The sequence below is a fragment of the Manis javanica genome, chromosome 11 (genome assembly GCF_040802235.1).
Source record: "Manis javanica isolate MJ-LG chromosome 11, MJ_LKY, whole genome shotgun sequence".
NCBI lineage: Eukaryota > Metazoa > Chordata > Mammalia > Pholidota > Manidae > Manis > Manis javanica.
The window spans coordinates 18,763,592-18,782,146 of NC_133166.1; the positions used below are offsets into that span (position 1 = coordinate 18,763,592).

Here is an 18,555-nt window from a genome sequence, read left to right on the forward strand (position 1 = left end):
TCTTTGATATGAAAGACAATAATACTGCCATGCAACTTTCGCACATTTTAAAACAACCTGAGCAAGATGGAGCCTGGGAAAGGGCACCTGGACCGGCCAGGACTTGTCTTGGTGGACAGATTGGGCTTAAATCCTTGGCCCTTATAGGCTGTCTGACTTTGGCTGTGCCATTTAATTTCTGAGACTCAGTTTCCCCAAATATAAATGGGGACTTTATTAGTCCCAGACAACTGGTTTTTATTTATACTCTCTGTTCCCATTCCTAGCCTCAGTTTCTTCATCCGAGAAGTGGGGACTTTGATGTGACCGTTTCACAGGGCTGATGAAGGAAGGGTCTGAGAGATGGTGGAGGAGGACGGGTCTGGACACTAAGAGCACAATCCAGAGAGGGGGAGTGACTCTCCTGGAGTTGCTAGAGGGGATAGCCGAGGTGTGGGGAACCCCCTCTGTAGCCGCCCCAGGGCCAGTGAAGGGTCATTTCCTTCCGCGTGCAGTCCCGCAGTCACCTCTCCCATTTGCCCCCCTCCAAGTGCGGCGGAGCCGGCAGCGGGGGACATCGGGGCCAGGACGGATTTCCTCTGCGGACTTGCGGCTCCTAGAACCTCCCGGCCCTGGGGACCCCGCGGGGCCACGAACTGCACGTGCCCAGGGCCCTCCGCTAACACAGCGCTTCCGTAGCGACCCCTCCTTCGCTCGGCCCTTCCACCCCGCCCCGCCCCTTCTCAGCCGGGGTTCCAGCGTCAGGAAGATGCTCACCCGCTCGCGGGTTCCAGATAAACCGAGTCACGCGGGACCGTGCCTGCCGGGCGCTAGGACCCCGCAGCTTGGCCGAGGGGGGGCGTGGTGGGGCGGGACGGCGGGAGAGGTATTTAAATTGGAGGCCGAGCCGCCCCCTCGCGGGTCGGCTCCCGTGGGGCGGTGGAGCAGTGGTGCGCCTCCTCGGGCCGCGACCCCGGGCTCTGGCGCGGGGTGGGACCGGGGTAGGGGCAGATCTGTGCAAAATGTGCCGGGGCTCCCCGGGAGAGGAGCGGCGGCCACGCTGAGCAGGTAGGAGTCGCCCAGCGGGCGAGGCCGGACAGCGCCCTCGGGGAACCGGCGGTCCCGCGCTCCTCGCGAACACGGGGAGCGGAGCGGGGCTGCGGCTAGTCCATCGGGACGCCAGTTCCCCACACCCCCAGCTGTCCTCTCCTACCGCCGCCCCCCAGTTTGAGCGTGGAGCCAGGGTTGACCTCCACCCCAGAGGTCTCCAAGGCCACTGTCAGCGGATCTTCACCCCCCAAGGGCCAGGCCGGCTTTCCAATTTGACAGAAGGGAAAACAACGCCAGAAAGATCGGCACCTGCCCGGGAACACACAGCTAGTCAAGGGCAGATGAGGATTTGAATCCAAGTCTCATGTCACCCTCTGACCCAGGCCAGTCGTGGGGCTTCCCATCCCACTGCACCAGGTAGCCTACCCATCTCTGGGGTGGAGGGAGCACCCACCTTTCTCCGATGGGCTCAGAAGCCAGTCTTCTTCATGAGTGGTAGGATGAGGGACCCCCACCCCCACCCGGAGCTGCCTGAAATTCCTCCATCACAGCCACATTCCTTTGGGTTAAGGTCTAATTCCCCCGTGGGACGCACATGTCTCCAGAATGGGGCTTGCCCTTAGTGATTCACTGTTTGCTGTGAACGTCCACAGCAGCTCTCCCAGGACCCCATTCTGCCAGCACTGGGAGCTGAGAGGAGGGAGAGGAGCACCCCACAGCCCAGCCTGTGAGCCTGTCTGCTTTGGGGGTGGTGGGGGTACAGGTGGGGCCATTGGAGGGGGTTAGGGAGGGAGCTCTTGGCCTGGTGTACTGGAAACAGTTGCTTTAGAAGCAGACAAATTGGATTCTGATCCTGACCCTGCTATTTACTGCTGTGTGACTTTGGGTAAGTCACCTCTCTGAGCCTCCTTTTTGTCATGGGCACACACTTTTACAGGGAGCAAGCAGCTCAGTGCCTGCTGGGGAAAATGCAGCATTTGGGTCATGTAGATCTGGGCTAAACCCCAAAACACTTATGAACTGGGTAACTGTGGGTAAGTAACTTCACCCTACTGAGCCTTAGTTTTCTCTTGTGTAAAATGGAAATTATGGCAACTACTTTATTGGGTCGTTGTGAGAATTAAATGCGATGATAGAGGTCAAGTGCTTTGAAGACTGTCTAACATCCTTAAATAGTAGGGATGGGCTTATTATGATTGTAGGCATTACCCACCACCCCCATTTCCCTCTCCCTCCCTCTCTCTCTCTCTCTCTCTCTCTCTCACACACACACACACACACACACACACACACACACACACACACACACACACACCGTGGATATTCTTTGGAGCAGCCCCTCCCTGTCTGAGCCCTAAAATGTCTCCTGCTTCCTCTTGCCTAGGCCACTGCTCTGCGGGCCTGGTGCCTCCCTCCTCAGTGTGCCTTTCCTGGGCTGCTCAGCTCTGTGGGTCACTGTCCTGGCTGGGAAAGACAGTGTGTGTCCAGGGCTCCTTCAAGGACATTCACAGCGTGATCATCACAGTGGCTGGAGCAGCCAGTGGCAGAACAGGAACCAGGCTCTGTGCACTACAGATGGGACACTGAGGCCTGAAAAGCTTAGGGACTTGCCCATGGAACAGAGCTGATGAGCAGTAGCTTCTGGATATGAGTCTGGGTCTAAGTGACCACAGTCCTCCCTCCTGAGAATGAGTAGCCCACAAATGCTGCACAGGATGTCTTGGGCACTGCTGAAGGGTGCACACAGCTGGGGGGCCCCTTGCTGTCAGGTGCCAGGGCAGAATTCCACATGCTACAGGGACAATCCCAGCAGTGGTGCACCTTGAGAGGAGGGTGGAATTGGCAGGCAGAGGAGAGGGAAATGAGGGCCCCTTGGGGCAGCAAAACCTAATCCAGGTCCTCCCTTGCCCTCACCTCGCACCCACCACACAACCCACTGCAGTAGAGCCTCCACCCCTCGCTTTGCCATTTGTTCAGTAAATCTTTAGTGAGCATCACTTAATAAAACCCTATTCTCATAGAATAAGAAACAAATTATTAGGAAGTAATCGGTGCGAGGAAAGCACATGTAAGGATCCGGGGAAGAGCATTCCAGGCAGAGGGGACAGCAAAGGCAAAGGCCTGGAGGCAGGGCCCCACTTGGCTGTGTTTGAGGAATGGTGAGAAAGCTAGAATTTGGTAAGGGAAGGGCAAAGGATAGAGTCAGAGAAGAGATTGTGTAAAGCCTGGATTTTATTGGAGGTTTTCAAGCAATGAGATTTGTGATCTGATGCATGATTTAAAGACATACCCCTCACCCCCTGCTCTGTGAGGACAGACAGAAAGAGGTCAGGGTGTTGCTGGGATCAAGGCCAAGGTCATGGCAGCTCCTCAGCCTGAGGCAGTGATGGAGGAGAGACAGAGGCAGTTCCAGGAGAGCAGACAGATCTCTGCTGATGGACTGTGTAGCAGGGGAAGGAGTGAGGCAGGGAGGTAAAGGGGAAGTCAAAGAAAACAACTGCTCCTGCCAGTGTTACCCTGTGACTAAGGTGCCTTGTATCAATTCTCACCACTTACCTGGCCTGTCTGGTGGTATGAGGTGGGCGCCAGAGAGTGAGCCCCCTCTGCCCTGGGGGCACTTCCTACAGGAGAGGGGTGGGCCAACCAGCCACGGAGGGAGGGCAGGGTGCTGTGCTCACTGGAAGCTAAGGGTCTGTGGGAACCTGGATGAGGTGCCACACATAACCCAGATGTGGGGAACCAGAGAAGGCTTCAAGGAGGAAGTGACATCTAAGCAGAGACCCAAAGGGTAAGGAGATATTAAACATAAGAGAGGGGAGGAAGTGAAGATTTGGGGCAGTGAAAAGGTGCTCAGAGAACTGAAGGAAATATGAGGCTTCCAGAACCAGAGTAAGGGGATGGTAAGACATGAAGCTGGCATGCCCCCCAAGGGCCTTGAAGACCTCACAGAGGGGTCTCCACTCAATTCTGAGTATGCCAGCTTTCAAATGGGTGGTTATGTTCTGCTTTTCAAACAGCAGAACAGAATTTCCTGTGAAAGCCCAACCTGTAACACAGGTGAGAGGCAAGCAGCTGTGGGGGCATGGCCTACCTGAGGGGACCCAGGGTTTAAACGACACCGTGAGGCCTTTGCATGCTTGAGCAAGAAGGCCTTTTCATTTAAAATTCATCACAAGGACCCTAGTGGGTTCCAAAAGTCAAAGACCCAGCCCTCAGAGGTCCCATACATGCCTCTTCTCCTAACCTGTACTTCGGAGTCACAATTCAGCTCTCATTTAATGAGCACCTGTGGAAGACCTGACCATGTAGAGGTTAAGGGCACAGACCCAGGGCCAGATTGCCTGGGCCTGCCACTTGTTACCTGTGTGACCTTGGACATGTTACTTAACCTCTCTGAGCCTCAGTTTCCACATCTGCAAAATGGGAATGGTGATCATGAACTAAGTCCTTAAATTACTGTGAGGATTAAGTGAGTTAATACATGTAAAATGTTAAAAAAAGTGCCTAGGTCATAATAGCTCTCTCAGTGGCACTTTCATACAATATATCTCATTTGATCTTTAACAAAACTTGGTGAGGTTGGCATTAACCTCAGAAGAGGAAACTGAGGCTCTGAGAGGTAAAACGACTTGTACAGGGTCACACATCAGGTAAGTGGAGGAGACAGAGAACAGTCAGATATGGGTGACTGAGTCCAGTGCTATTGGATGGCTTAAGTGTCCTTTCTTGTTAGAACTCTGTGTGTTTTGTGGTCAATTCTGTGCGTTTACTTGCATCCCCAGTTCCCAGCACAGAGCCAAGCATTTAGTAAGGTGTGAATGAATGAATGAGTGGATTTGATGGATTGGTCTGGGTATTCCTAGCACTTGGCCCAGGTCTTCAGTGCGTGAGTGCCTAGCAGCACTGGAATTCAACCCTGCTGAAGGTCTCTGTGGTTCCCTCAACTCCACCCTGGCTGCTTTCAAAGGAGGGCTGGTGCAGCAGGCCTGAGTGTCCCCCTGCACTGGCTATGGCTTCAGTGAAAGTAAAGGGCCTGGCAGCCCGCTCCTGGGGAAGTCCACAACAGTGCTGGGGGCAGGGCAGGCCTCCTGGTGGGGCTTCCTGTCAAGGCTCCAGGCCCAGCCTTCAAACAATGGCAGGGACTTGAGAATCAGAAAATCAAAAGAAAAAGGGCAAAATAAAAGTCAAGGGGAGGGGGGATTGAGGAATTCCGTTTGGGGCCCAAGGAGCTAGGATTGGGGACCTGCTTGTGGCCTGGGTAGAAATGTAGTCATAGGCACAGGTCCCTACCTCACCCATCCCAGCCCTGAGTTTGGTCCAGAGCAGCCTTTAGGATCCCTCTGCATCCTGCTCACCCCCTCCAGACTGTCTTCTATCAGGTGGGGTCTTTTGAAACCCAAATCTGACCATGTCACCCACTGCTTCAGAACTCTGGCTGCTTGGGGTAATGGCCTAACTCCCTGGCCTGGCACTAGAGACCGTTTGTGATGGGCTACAGCTCCATTTCCCATCCCCCTCCCCGCCCCATTCACAGCACCTTTACTGCAGCCCCAGCTGTGACCTGGGGTTCACTGAGGACAGGCACAGAGAGGATGAGAGTGGTGGGAGCTGGCTGTGGAAGGGAGCCGGTGGTCTCACAGCATTCCCCTTTCCTCCCCACCCTACACAGAGCCATGAGCCACCAGATCCTGCTACTCTTGGCCGTGCTGACCCTGGGCCAGGCCACCTCCCAACACCAAGACAAGATGCCCTGTAAAATGGTAAGAAGCCCCGCCCAGGCAAGATAAGCCTGCCCCCTACCCTGAGTCGACTGCCTAAGGTATCCCACTGCCCCAGATCCAGGAGCCAGAAGCCAGAAACCAGAGAGGAGTCAGAAGAGGAAAGGAAATGCATTTAAAAACTTGTATCTAATGAGCACCCACTAGGTTGTTTAAACACTTTATGTACTATTAATTCTGCCAGGTAAGTACCATTATTCCCATTTTACAGAGTTGAAAGCTAGGGCTTGAAGAGGTTATGGGACTCATCCAAGGTCTTTCAAATGGTACCAGTGGGGCTAATATTGGACTATATTCCCCAAGCTATCCCCCACCAATCCACTCAGAGCAGTAGGCCCAGCTAGGTGATGCAGAATATGAGAATTTGGAGTGGGCTAGATGGTAAGGGCCTTTCTGTACCAGGTCCCTCCTAGGGCGAATCGTCTTCTCTAACTGGGCTCCTTGACCTGGACCCATTTGCCACTTCTCAACACTGCCCCTCACTCAATACTGCCCAGGTCAAATGCTGATTTCTCCAGGAAGCCTCACCCAACCCCAGGCTGACCTGCTTCTCTTTGCTCCCTCTTCGGGGCTCTTGCACTGAGCACCTGGGGTAGTTGGTGAATGGATCTAAGCCTGTTTCACCTACCAGACCAAGAACATCTTGAGGTCAGGGACCAGGTTGGATTCACTTTGTTCCTTTTTCTTGCCCTGAGTCAGAGAGACTAGACCTGTAGTTACTGTGACCTTGCAGGATACAGAGAGAAGGGACCACCTGGGTAAAGCTGGGCAGTCTCTGAGGCCGAGGCCAGAGCTCAGGCTTGAGAAGGGACAGGCCCTCCAGCAGGCCCACTTGGACCAGGACTGGAAGCTCATGGCACAAGTTGGGCAGTTGTTTCCGGAGTCTGAAAGTACTGGCAGTCAGGTGCTATCAGCCCTCACCTGGGGTCTGCAGAGGCCTGCTGTTGCCACCTCACTTCTTGCTCCTCAGAGCCCTTCTGAGAGTCCCAGAACCCAAGAAAAAAGGAGAAGGCCTCAGACATCCCCAGATGGAGCCCACATCCTACTGGGGAGATAGGCTGAGAGGTGAAGGGCCTGGATCCCCCAGCAGGCAGAGGGAAGTTGGGTAAGCTTTGGATTCTGGGCAAATGAGATAACAGACAAGAAATCACTTTCTGAACTACCACAGAAGGTGACTACAGGAGTCACGACGATTTTCAAAACAGTAAAAATATATTGTCACATGCTGAAGGTTCACAAAGTGCCTGCACCATGCTAAGGGCTTTCTCTCATTTTATCCTACCCAGAGATCCCCTTTTCAGAAGAGGAAACTAAGGCTGAGAGAAGAGATGTGACTCACCAGGGTCATGCAGATAGAAAGTAGTAGGACTCGAACCCAGCTCTCCCAAGCTTAAGTTGTCCACTACCGGGTGCCTCCTCCCTGATTTCCTTCTATGTGCAAGTGGCAAAATGGAGTCAGGTGCTAAGTCTTCTTCCCTCCTAAAAAAAATAAAGAAGAAAAAAAGCTAGGCAGTGGCCTCCCGGAGAACATAGGTAGCAGGTGGTCAGGGGAAGCTCCGAACTTAGCTCTAAGTCAGTCATGCCAGGGGCTCAGAGCTCACGGAGCGGTGGGCAGCACCCTAGAAATGGAGGTCAGAGAGTTGCCCAGGCCTTCAAGCTCCTTCCTGGACTGAGCCCAGAGAGCCTAGCCTACCAGAAGCCCCCTCAGGGCCCCTCACCCAGGGAATGCTCAGTAAATGGTGGCCAGTATTATTTACTGGGCTGGAGGAATCCACGTGGGTGCTCAGCCAGCGGAGGGCCCAGTAGTCAGAACTCGGTTGGCACTAATAGGAAAATGAACCCACAATGGCATTTTTGAACCTCTGGCTATCTGATTTTGGGGCCGCCTAACCCATGAGCTTGGTTTCCTTAGCGGGTACAGTGAGGTAAACGATGCCTGGGGGATTATATGAGGCAAGGGATCCATGCACTGAGCCTCGGAGCCTGCGGCAGAGTTTGTGCTCCGTGATGCGGTGGACATGGTGCTCATTTTGCTGCTCCTTCTCTAAGTCAGAAAGGTCCTGGGAGCTGAGGACAGGGAAGAGGAGGCTTGCCTAAAGGCCCCAGCGGGCAGAGAGGTTGTGAGGGAGGAAGGGGCAAGAAGCCAGGCAGGACTTGAAGGTGGCAGGGGTGGGTTCCCTGTTTCCTATGGGTGTCCAGCTGCAGGGGTATCCCTGGGTCTCTGAGGCCTGGATGAGACCTGAGGGTGTTGGGCCAGTCACTGTGCTGACAGAATAGGGAGAGTCACACAGGTGCCTGATGGATGGCAGTTCTGTTCCTCCTCCCTTCTCACCTTGGCGCTCCGGGGAGGAAGCCAGGAGCTAGGCCAGGCTGGTGTTCCTGCGCTGCTGGCTCAGTTCCGACTCACTGGGGCCTCACACAGGTCACTGCCATCTTCAGGCTCAGTCTCCCCATCTGGGAAGTGGGCGGGCTGGAATCTTTCTACTCGAATTGTCTTTGACTCTCCAAAGAGAGAGTGATCAATTCTCTCTTAGAAAATGTCTCAAACACTTAATAAGCCAGTGATGTCTGTGATTCATTAAAAAAATTTATTGAGCACCAAGGCATCTGCATCAATCACACTAAGTCCCTGTTTGCTTTGAGCTCATTGTCTAGCAGGTCCCCACACAGACAGTCATAATTCAGAGGCCAAAGCTGAGAGAGAGGACACACAGGGGCAGTGAGAGTCCAGAGGAGGCCCTGAGCTGTCTGGCAGTCAGGGAAGGCTCCCTGATGGAGGAGACACTAGAGCTCAGCACACAGAGTTCACCATGCAGATCTAGCATGGGAGGGCATGATGGGCAGTGGCTAGGCTGGAGTGAGTTGGGAGGAGAGGGAACAGGTTGGCAGGGCCATAGGTAGCCTTGAACCCTGCTGAGGGTACTGGACTTTGCCCTGCAAGGGTTTAAACAGAGAGCAGCACAGTCTAGGTGAAGTTTTTGCCCAGGTTCTAGGCATTTGACTGCTGGAAGGGTCAGAAGGGGTCAATAGAGGCAGAGGCAGGGGCAGGAGTGGGCCTACACTGGGTGGTGTGGAAGTCAGACCCTTTGCTGGGAAGGGCTGGAGTTCCTGGGCTCCTAGAAGAGAGGAGAAGGAGACTGCATTTGCATGAAAAGAATTCTGGCCCCAGAAGGCACATGTGGTGGAAAGACAAAAGTGGGGTCTTTGGTGTTAAAAGACCTGGGTTCAAATCCCAGCTCGACTCCTCACCACCTGGGTGATCCTAGAGCCTCTACTCTCTCTGAGCTTGGGTTCCTATAAATAGGATTTGATGGGGTGCTATTGTGAGGATCAGTGAAACCATGGGCCTAAACATGCTAAATAAAATGCAGAATGCCAAGTGGGTGTTGGGGAAGGATGAGTTACTTTGTGGATAAGACCAGAGTGGTAATGTGATTTGATGGGGCTCACACAGCAAAATCAGTCTTGTCACCAAAGAAAGTAGCTTGGGACCTTGGCCACTTTTTCCCCCTGCCCTCAACCTCCTCTCCCATCTCCTGGGGCTGATCTGGACATGGGATGTGAGGCCACTGACAGGTGGGGGCGGGTAGCAGCAGAAAGGAGGTCACATCTGGGGAGCATCAGCGAGGAGGGCAGGCTCGGGACTCAGAGCTCTGCCTCATGGAATGAGGGCTTGAATGAGGTCTGGCGGTAGAGGCCGAAGCAAAAACTGGTGACAGGAGTGCAAATTGCATTTTCCCTTTTGGAAACATTTCTCCTGAAGTGGCTTCTAGTCTAACACCAGCCAAGTAAATTTAACTATCTGAGCCGAACAAGGAACCCAGGATGTGAAACCAGGAGACCTGTATCCCAGCTTTGCCCTGCTGCTCCCTGGTTCTGGATCATTCTAGGTGATCTATGGTTCAGTTTCCTCTAAAATGGGATAATAATCAGCACAGATTTTTTTGTTAGTTTATTTGTCCTTCTATCTGTCTGTCATCTCTGCCCCCTCTACCCATCAAGGCTTCCTTGAGTCCCCCACTGGATGCCTGGCATTGTAGTGGGTACCAGGGATGAGGGCAGGGAACAGTCTGAGGGTCATCCAGGGATGGGTGATTAGGCTGGAGTGGAGTGATGTCAAACACCCGGGAGCCAAAGGAGAGGCCTAGCAAAGCTGGGTAGGGTAGGGGTCAAGTCATACTTCCTAGAAGTGCATGTCTTATTCTACCCACTGCTACACCTACTAATGCCTTCCCCCTCCCCAGGTGGACAAAGAGACCTTGTGCCAGGGCCTTGGCCTATTCCAGGTCCCGTCAGACCTCCCGCTGGACATTGAGATCCTCAACCTGTCTGGAAACCAGTTGCGGAGCATCCTGACCTCACCCCTGAGCATCTACACAGCCCTTCGTCACCTGGACCTGAGCACCAATGAGATCAGCTTCCTCCAGTCGGGAGTCTTCCAGGCCCTGCCTCACCTAGAGCACCTTAACCTGGCCCGCAACCGCCTAGCAGTGGGCACCATGCTAAGCACGTCTGGTCTGGGCCCCTTGCCACACGTGATGTCCCTGGACCTGTCTGGGAACAGCCTGTACAGTGGCCTGGTGGAGCGGCTGCTGGGGGAGGCACCCGCCTTGCGCGCCCTCTCGCTGGCAGAGAACAGCCTGACGCGCCTGACCCGCCATACCTTCTGGGGCACACCAGTGCTTGAGCGGCTTGACCTGCACAGCAATGTGCTGATGGACATTGAGGACGGTGCTTTCGAGGCCCTGCCCCACCTGGCCCACCTCAATCTCTCCAGGAACTCCCTCACCTGCATCTCCGACTTCAGCCTCCAGCACCTGCGGGTACTTGACCTGAGCTGCAACAGTATTGAGGCCTTTCAAACGGCCCCCAATCCCCGGGCTGAGTACCAGCTTGCCTGGCTCGACCTGAGGGAGAACAAACTGCTCCACTTCCCTGACCTGGCCTCGCTCCCAAGGCTCATTTACCTGAACGTGTCCAACAACCTCATCCGGCTCCCTGCAGGGCCGCCCCAAGGCAGTGAGGGCATCCATGCACCTTCTGAGGGCTGGTCAGCCCTGCCCCTCTCAAACCCCAGCTGGAACACCAGCACCAACTCCCTCTCCCAGCTCTTGAATCTGGATTTGAGCTACAATGAGATTGAGCTCGTCCCTGAGGCCTTCTTTGAGCGCCTGGCCTCCCTGCGCTTCCTGAACCTCAGCCGAAACTGCTTGCGGGCCATTGAGGTTCGGCGCATGAGCTCCCTGCCCTGCCTTATGTTCCTGGATGTCAGCCACAACGCTCTGGAGACACTGGAGCTGGGCACCAGAACCCTGGGGTCTCTGCGGACGCTGCTCCTACAGGAAAATGCCCTGCAGGACCTGCCCCCATATACCTTTGCCAACCTGGCCAGCCTGCAGAGGCTCAACCTGCAAGGGAACCGGGTCAGCCCTTGCGGGGCGCCAGGTGAGCCTGGGCCCTCAGGCTGTGTGGCCTTCTCAGGCATCTCCTCCCTTCACATCCTGAACCTGGTGGACAATGAGATGGAGGTGCTCCCAGCAGGTGCCTTCCTCCACACACCACTTACTGAGCTGGACCTCTCTGCCAACCCTGGGCTGGATGTGGCCACTGGGGCCTTGGCAGGCCTGGAGGCCTCCTTGGAGGTCCTGGCCTTGCAGGGCAATAGATTGGCTGTTCTGCAAGTGGACCTGCCCTGCTTCAGCTGCCTGAAGCGGCTCAACCTTGCTGAGAACCGCCTGAGCCACCTGCCTGCCTGGACACAGGCTGTGTCACTGGAGGTTCTGGACCTGAGGAACAACAGTTTCAGCCTCCTGCCCGGCAGTGCCATGGGTGCCCTAGAGACCAGCCTCCGGCGTCTCTACCTGCAGGGCAATCCGCTCAGCTGCTGTGGAAATGGCTGGCTGGCAGCACAGTTACACCAGGGCCGTGTGGATATGGACGCCACCCAGGACCTGATCTGCCGCTTCGTCTCCCAGGAGGAAGTGTACCTGAGTCATGTGCGTCCTGAGGACTGTGATAAGGGGGGACTCAAGAATGTCAACCTCATCATCATCCTCACCTTTGTACTGGTCTCTGCCATCCTCCTCACCACCCTGGCCACATGTTGCTGTGTCCGCCGGCAGAAGTTCAACCAACAGTATAAAGCCTAGACAAGTTGGGGGCTGCAGAACAGCTCGGCCAGGAGCCCCTTCCAGGTCAGTGGGGGAGCCAAGGTCACAGAGAAGGGTGGAGACTGACCTGAGGTCACACAGTGAGCCAGGGTCAGAGAAACCTGGTCTCTACGTCCCAGCTTAGAGCTCCTTTCCCTGCATCTTGCTTCATCAGTAGGTGACCCACTTCTCAGGGTGCACATATGGTCCAGCTGTGGAAGCCAGAAGTTGGGCAGTTTCAGGAGTAACAGAGAGTGTGTTTGACCCATTGCATCAACAAATCTTTGCCAGGCATCGTTTTGGTGCCACACCCTGCTCTGGGCACTGGGGATACCAGTGAATGAGACACACCCCTGCCCTCAAGCATCTCCCAGTCTGAGGGGAGGTGGTCGCAGAGCTGTGCAGTGACCGCTCAGTGTGGAAGCCCAGGGCTCCGAAGCTCTGCATCCCCAGCTGACTGAGTGTGGAGAGCCCAGCCCTGGCCAGGCCGTGGTAAGGGAGGGGCAAGACCAAGAGGATTCGTCTGAGACATTTCCAAGCAGACTGTTTGTCACATCTTCTGATAATGACTTTCAGCTTTTCTGGAACATGAAGAGCTTGTGACCGGAAGAGAACTGGAACCACATGAGCATGTCTTGGATCCAGTGCTGTTGGGCGGGCTGCAGCAGCTCCAGGAGGCCCTGGCTGAGAGGCCGTCGCTCTGGGCTCCAGCCCAGGGCCGGCCATTCTGTTTCCTGCTCTAAACAGACTGTTTCCCTACCTGACACTCTCATGTTGCATGTACTGGCCGAAACACTGTCCTAGCCAACGCCCCCACCCCAGGTCCCTGCCCCATCACAGCTGCACTCTGGCTGGGGAGCCAGGAGTTTGCTTCTGAGGTATCTGGTTCTATTTTGCACCAGGCTTGGCAGCTGTAACAAGCCCCAAGCCTGTGTCTGCCTCTTTATGACAGCCCTCTGAGGTTGGTATTTTATCCCATTTTACAAAGAGCCTCCAACAGTCTCTCTGCAGGGTCCTCTGGCTAAGAAATGCCATAACTAAGATTCAGCATCATATCGTCCTGACTCCAGGGCCTGAGCTTTACAGGCTGCTAAATGGACAGGATGTGGCCCCACATCGTGGGAACAAGGCTCAGGAGCATCCTATGCTACACAGCCCCACCCTCTCCTCTCCCCCGTCTCTCCCGAGGACCCGCAGACCCAGGCCCTCTCCTCCTTCTCTGCCCTACGTCTCCCTTATTCCCTCCTTTGTGGACTGGTGGGGGTTCCCCTTCTCCTCTTCTTGCTATTATGTTCTCCTGCCTTCCCTCATCCTCCACTGAGTACAGCCTGGAATTTGAGACCATTGAATCCTGCCTCCCCATTGCACAGGGAAACTGAGGCTTAAGAAGAGAATGGGATTTACTCAGAGCCTCACAAGTCAGTGGCAGAGCCTGTGGAAAAAGGTGGATTCAGACCTCATGGGGGGAGGGGGCAGCGGGGTGCAGTGATTGAGGGTTGGACCTGAGTGGTTTCCTTCTCTCTCCGTTGTCCTATCACAAGATAATGCTGGCTTCAGACTCTTTCTGGTTCTCATCATGCAAGGGTGATTTTTCCCCTAGAAAAGTGGGTAGAAAACCCATTGTCTTGCCTGAAGTTTTCAGCTCTGAGAAAGTTCACTATGGATTCAGGGAAACCGAGAAATAACAATGGAATGTTCTTGGGGCTAAAGAGTTTATACCCGCTTTATTCTCATGACGGTAGATCAAGCACTAAATCACATCTGCATCCAACAGTCTGCAGGTCTGTAATCCACCTCCATCTCTGCTTCTACCCAAAGCACTGGGCAGGGCTCTTTATATAGTGACTCAGTCAGTAATAGCTTATTGCTTATGGGTATGGAAGCATTAGTTCAGCAGCAGGCCAGTTACATCATCAAGTAGTTTAGGGTCAAGTGAGGATCCTGGCCATAGGAACTTCCATTTTCCCCACACCCATCTAGGTATAACCCCTATCCTTCATACCCATAGAATCAGGGTCTGTCCAGGAAGAACAGAAGCCCTGGGATTGGCCCCAGACCCTGTTACTGTCTTTACCCTCTTGACTCACAATGGTGCTTGGTAAAGAATGAGACAATGAAAAACACCCCTCTTTTCCCCTGTTTCACAGTTGAGAAAACTGAGGCCCAGAGAGAGTCAAAGACTCAGGGAGTCAGTGACAAAGGCAGGGCTAGAACCTAGTGTCCTGGCCCCAGCCTGGGGCCCTGGGGATGCGCAGGGCAGCCAGGGGGATCTAGTCCTGATTGGGGTCGTGACCTCAGGTGCTCACTGCCCACACACTCTTCCTCAGGCCCAGAAGGCAAAGTATGGGCCCCTTCATGCCTAATCTTTGAAAACACTACACAATGCTGCTCTCACTGCCCAGAAGACAGGCCACCACCCAAGCCTCAGGACAGCTCTTTGTATAACCCACATGAATGTATTAAAAAAAATAATTTTGGAGAAGCAATGCAGGCTGCCAGCCTCGTCCTTGCTGCACATCGTCAGCATCATTGCATCCACTTGAACCCTGCCCTCCTCTGTGTCCATCATGCTCCTTGATTCCTCAGAGCAACCCCCTGGGGAGACAGGCTGAGGACCGCTGGGAGGGATGCTGAGGTCATCACCACCTTGGGGCCTGTGCCCCTGTCTTGGGCCCTGCCACACCTCTGTCCCTTGCCCTCAGCAAGCCCTGCTCCCCAGCCCCTACCCTCCACTGAGTACATGGTGCCTTTCCTTCCTCTGCAGCTCTGGGTCTCTCCCCAACTCGCCCCTCACTTTCCCCTCTCTGTAGCCTCTCCTCTTGATTCACTTCTTCCTCTCAACCCTCAGCTGTGCTCAAGTCTTACCCATCTTAATAATACTAAAATGACCCTTAAGCTATTTTCCCCTTCCTTCTCCTGCTTCCTGAGTAAACTTCCTCTCCCTCCCTTCCACTCACCCTCCCCAGGCCGCTTCACCCCTCTGCACCTACACTTCCCTCGCTAGTCACTGAAGGTGTCCTTTGCCAAACATGGCACACTTCCAGGACTGCGTCTCCTTGGCTCCTTGGCTGCAGGGACCGCTCACCCCTGTCCTCCCTGTCACCCATGCCGTCCCCTCAGCGTACTCTCCCCAGCATGTATGACGCATCATGCATGGGTTTCTCCTTCTCAGCCTGCTCCTTCACAGGCTCCACTGTGTGCTCGTCTTCCTGGAGCCATCTGCATGGCCATCAGCAGACCTCTGTCCTAGGCCCTCTTCCCTCAGGAATGTCATCACCCTCAGCCACAACTGTGTCTCCAGCCCCAGCCCCCTGTGAGCATCCAGCTCTGATACCCTGATACCTAGAGGCCTCCCCAGCTAGAGAGCTCAGGGTCTCCCAGGGGCTAGGGAATTAGGAATGAATGGTTAGCCTGCAGTTTTGAGGTTGAACTTGGAAGAAGAGACAGATGGGGCCAGAATAAGAGCATTCATGGCTCCTGGAAGGGTGTTGGAGGGTGAGGATGTGGGGCAGGGGCTGGGGAGGGACAAAAGCCACCTCACTGTGGTTGAGGGCCGGGGCGACGTGAGGAGCTCTGAGGCAGAACCCGGAGGGCATGGATTGGTCCCCTGGCTCCCCCACCCTTCACTTTGCAGCCCCCTTCCTTGTCCTCATGGGGCCCCACCTCCCATTCCAGCTGCCTGACACCCAGACACGGCCCCCTCTGCAGGTGCCAGCCTTCACTTCCCCAGCTCCCATCCCACAAGTCCCAGCCCAGTGATGCCCTGCCTGCCCCACCCCCAAGCATCCTGGAGATTCTCCAACCCGGAGCCTTCCCTGGGCTGTGACCTCTCACCTCCGAGTTCCTGCTCTGAGCTCCTACTCTACAAGGGAAAATTTTAAATGCTTATTTTCATGGGTAGGGCTATGGGTGGAGAGGCATGTGACTCAACACCCCCGGCGTATAGTAGGTGCTTGGTGAAGGTCTAAAGGAAGGCAGTAGCATGGGCTGAGCTCAGCGTGGGGCTCTGTGGACCTCCAGTCCAGTCGGGAACCAACCTGGCCCCTGACCCCTTTTCCTGGCAAACAGGAGAGTTCACTCACCTGGCCAAGACCCCCAGCTAGGCAGAAATTCCTGTTTTCAGCCAAACTAGGACACAGCTGCCAACTAGGTCATCAGAGCATCCGGCAAGTTCCAGGGAGAGGAGAGGCCGTGGCCTGCCCCTGCCACAGAACGCCTGTGGTGCCAGGTGACTGGGCCCACTCAGGTCAGGGAGCTGTCATGGTGCTTCTGGGCACAGGGCCTGCTGGGACCCGGCTCGCAGGCAACGCAAGAGGCGGGGAGGCAACAGCCACGGCCCAGCCGTGGCCTCCCCTCTCAGTACTCTGTGCTGGGACACCCCCAGCCTGGGAGGCCGCTGTCTGCTTTCTGTGCCCCCGTCCTTTGGGCAGCTCTGAGGCCTGGCAAGCCCAGGCCCTTGCATTCCTCCAGCCTCATCCCTCTCTGGCTGCCTCCTACATTGTGTTCACAAATGACAATTACTGAGCATTCTGGGCAGTCTCTGCACTGAGCACTGAATGCACATTGTCAAATGAAATTCTAACGACCTTTGAAGAGATTTCTGCTATTATTATCCTCATTTTAGAGAAACTCAAGATCCCACAGCTGTAAAGCTGAGGCTCAAACCCAGGTTTGCCCCACTCAGGAGCCAGCAATCTTAACCATTTGGCAGCAGTGCCTCCTGACCCTCCCCAGCACCAGGCCCTCTCCCACCTCCTCCACCTGAATTGTCTCACCCATGCCAACCCACCTGCCAAACTCCTCTTTCAATTTCAAACCCTGCCTGCATCTCCTCCTTGGGGTTCCTCCCCAGCTGCCCACAGCCCCTGCTGCCTCAGCCACAGCACTGAGATGTTTTCCTGATTGGGCACCAGGCCGGGAGCTCCCAGAGGGAGGTCCTGCCCAGAATCCCTTCTGTGTCCCCACGGCCCATTAGCCAGTACAGAAGGTGAGTTCAGAAAAGGTTTCCTGAATGGGTAGCCCCTGATCTGCAGGACTGAAAAATGTGTGAGGATTAAGACCAGCCGTCACACAGAGAATGGGGTGACAGGCTTCTCAGAGAGACCCAAGGGACAGAGGACATGGGTTTGCAGGGTGTGGGCTGCCCGGTGGCAGCAGTGGCTGGTGGTGAGGCAGAGCGAATTTTCTCTCACCACCTTCCATTTCCCTCCAGTTTCTTCCTGCATGTAGGACCCCCCTCTTCTCTTCTCCTTTCCCTCCCTGTCCCCCTACCCAGATCTCAATGGAAACAGTTGGGGCTGTGGTGGCTGAAAACATTGAGGGCTGGAGGGCAGGGGTGGAGGGAGGGAGGCTCAGGCTGTTTATAGGAACTGGAGCAGCTCCATCCATCAGCTCTGTTTGGAGCTGGAGACCAAGCATAATAAATACCTTGGCTCCTCCCCAGCTGTGCTTTCTCTGAACTTGGCCATTCGCACTCCCAGTTTCTCTGGCCTGCGGGTTCTCAGGACCCAGCTCCCGCCCCACCCCACCCCACTCCCACCTCCCACCAAGCTGCCCAAGAGAAGTCCTGCTTTTGGGACCAGGAATCGAGGGCTGAGTCCAGGCTCTGCCACAGCTTGCTTTGGGAGAAAGGGCACGGATTGGTCTCCCTGGCTCCCCCACCCTCCATTTCCCCATCTGTAAAATGGGGTCATAATCATTGACCCCACCAGTCGCATAGCTCTGTTTATGTGAGGCCAGAGTGGCTTGAACATCAGCCCTGTGCTGGGCCCTGGGCCCTGTGGGAACCCTGGGGACAATCAGACAGAGCCTCTGCCTATTGGGTGGCAGGGAGGGTCACACCACAGCGCAAGCAGGAAGTGGTCAGCACCATGAGGGAGGTCCAGATTTTGAGCCTGGGGAGTTTGTTTGCAGCAGGGAGTGGCCCTTCCAGCTGGAGGAGTGAGGGGAGGCTTGGAGGACATCTGGGCCGGCTCTGCAAGGAAGGGCAGGATTTCAGCATGTGGAGATGGGGAGAGGCCCTTGCAGTCAGGGGGAATGGCAGTGGGAAGATGCTATCCGAAAGGGAGCAGAGAGGAGTCTGCTTGTGCCAGCCTCCACCCCGTCACTCCAATTTTGTCCTCTCTAAGCCTTCAGCACCTTCCTCTCTGAACTTCTATCCTTCTGGAATCTGCCCTCCTTCCCTGGAGTGCCTCCAACTTACCCAGCTCTCCCAAGTTGTGGATGTATTCTTGGAACTCTACATCAAGCCCCCTCCTGCACCACCCCCGCCCCCCACCACAAAAAAAAAGCCACCTCAGAAAGTGGAAGACTCAGATCATGGGAAAAGATCATTGACCAATAGCACATGCTCTGGAATGAGTAAGAGAATAAATGAATAAAGGAATAAATAAAAGAGTGAGTCAATAAAAAAGAGAGTAAGTGAGCAAATAAATTACTGAATTCAACTGACATTTCCTAAGCCCTATGCTAAGTACTGTATATACAAGATCTCTCCCCTTGTGGTGCTGACTTGTTTATTGGGGGAAATGGACATTAAACACACACACACGAACACCCAAAGACAAAATGGCAAGTTGTAAAGAGCACAATGAGAGGAA

At 54.9% G+C, this 18,555-nt stretch overlaps 1 protein-coding gene across 6 annotated transcripts; it reads left to right on the plus strand.

Moving 5' to 3' along the window:
• Positions 1-823: 823 nt before the first annotated feature.
• Positions 824-14,442, plus strand: LRRC32 (leucine rich repeat containing 32). 6 transcript variants are annotated; one of them, XM_037010702.2, is made up of 4 exons: positions 906-1,047; positions 1,206-1,446; positions 5,699-5,789; positions 10,052-14,442. In XM_037010702.2, exons 2-4 carry the CDS (start codon positions 1,394-1,396, stop codon positions 11,954-11,956), a joined length of 2,049 nt encoding a protein of 682 aa, XP_036866597.2. In that variant the 5' UTR covers positions 906-1,047; positions 1,206-1,393; the 3' UTR covers positions 11,957-14,442. The 6 variants fall into 6 exon arrangements, with proteins under 6 accessions (XP_017518120.2, XP_036866597.2, XP_073072092.1 ...); XM_017662631.3 differs by lacking the exon at positions 1,206-1,446 and having other exon boundaries at positions 824-1,047; XM_073215991.1 differs by having other exon boundaries at positions 907-1,446.
• The last annotated feature ends 4,113 nt before the right edge of the window (positions 14,443-18,555 follow it).

What these genes read in the sequence shown, in the direction of transcription:
- LRRC32 (XM_037010701.2), top strand. Translation starts at nt 3,465, where the DNA reads ATGGACTGTGTAGCAGGGGAAGGAGTGAGGCAGGGAGGTAAAGGGGAA. An exon ending in TCTAAGCAGAGACCCAAAGG is followed by an intron (nt 3,818 to 5,698) that starts GTAAGGAGATAT and finishes CACCCTACACAG; the next exon opens with AGCCATGAGCCACCAGATCC. An exon ending in ACAAGATGCCCTGTAAAATG is followed by an intron (nt 5,790 to 10,051) that starts GTAAGAAGCCCC and finishes CCCCCTCCCCAG; the next exon opens with GTGGACAAAGAGACCTTGTG.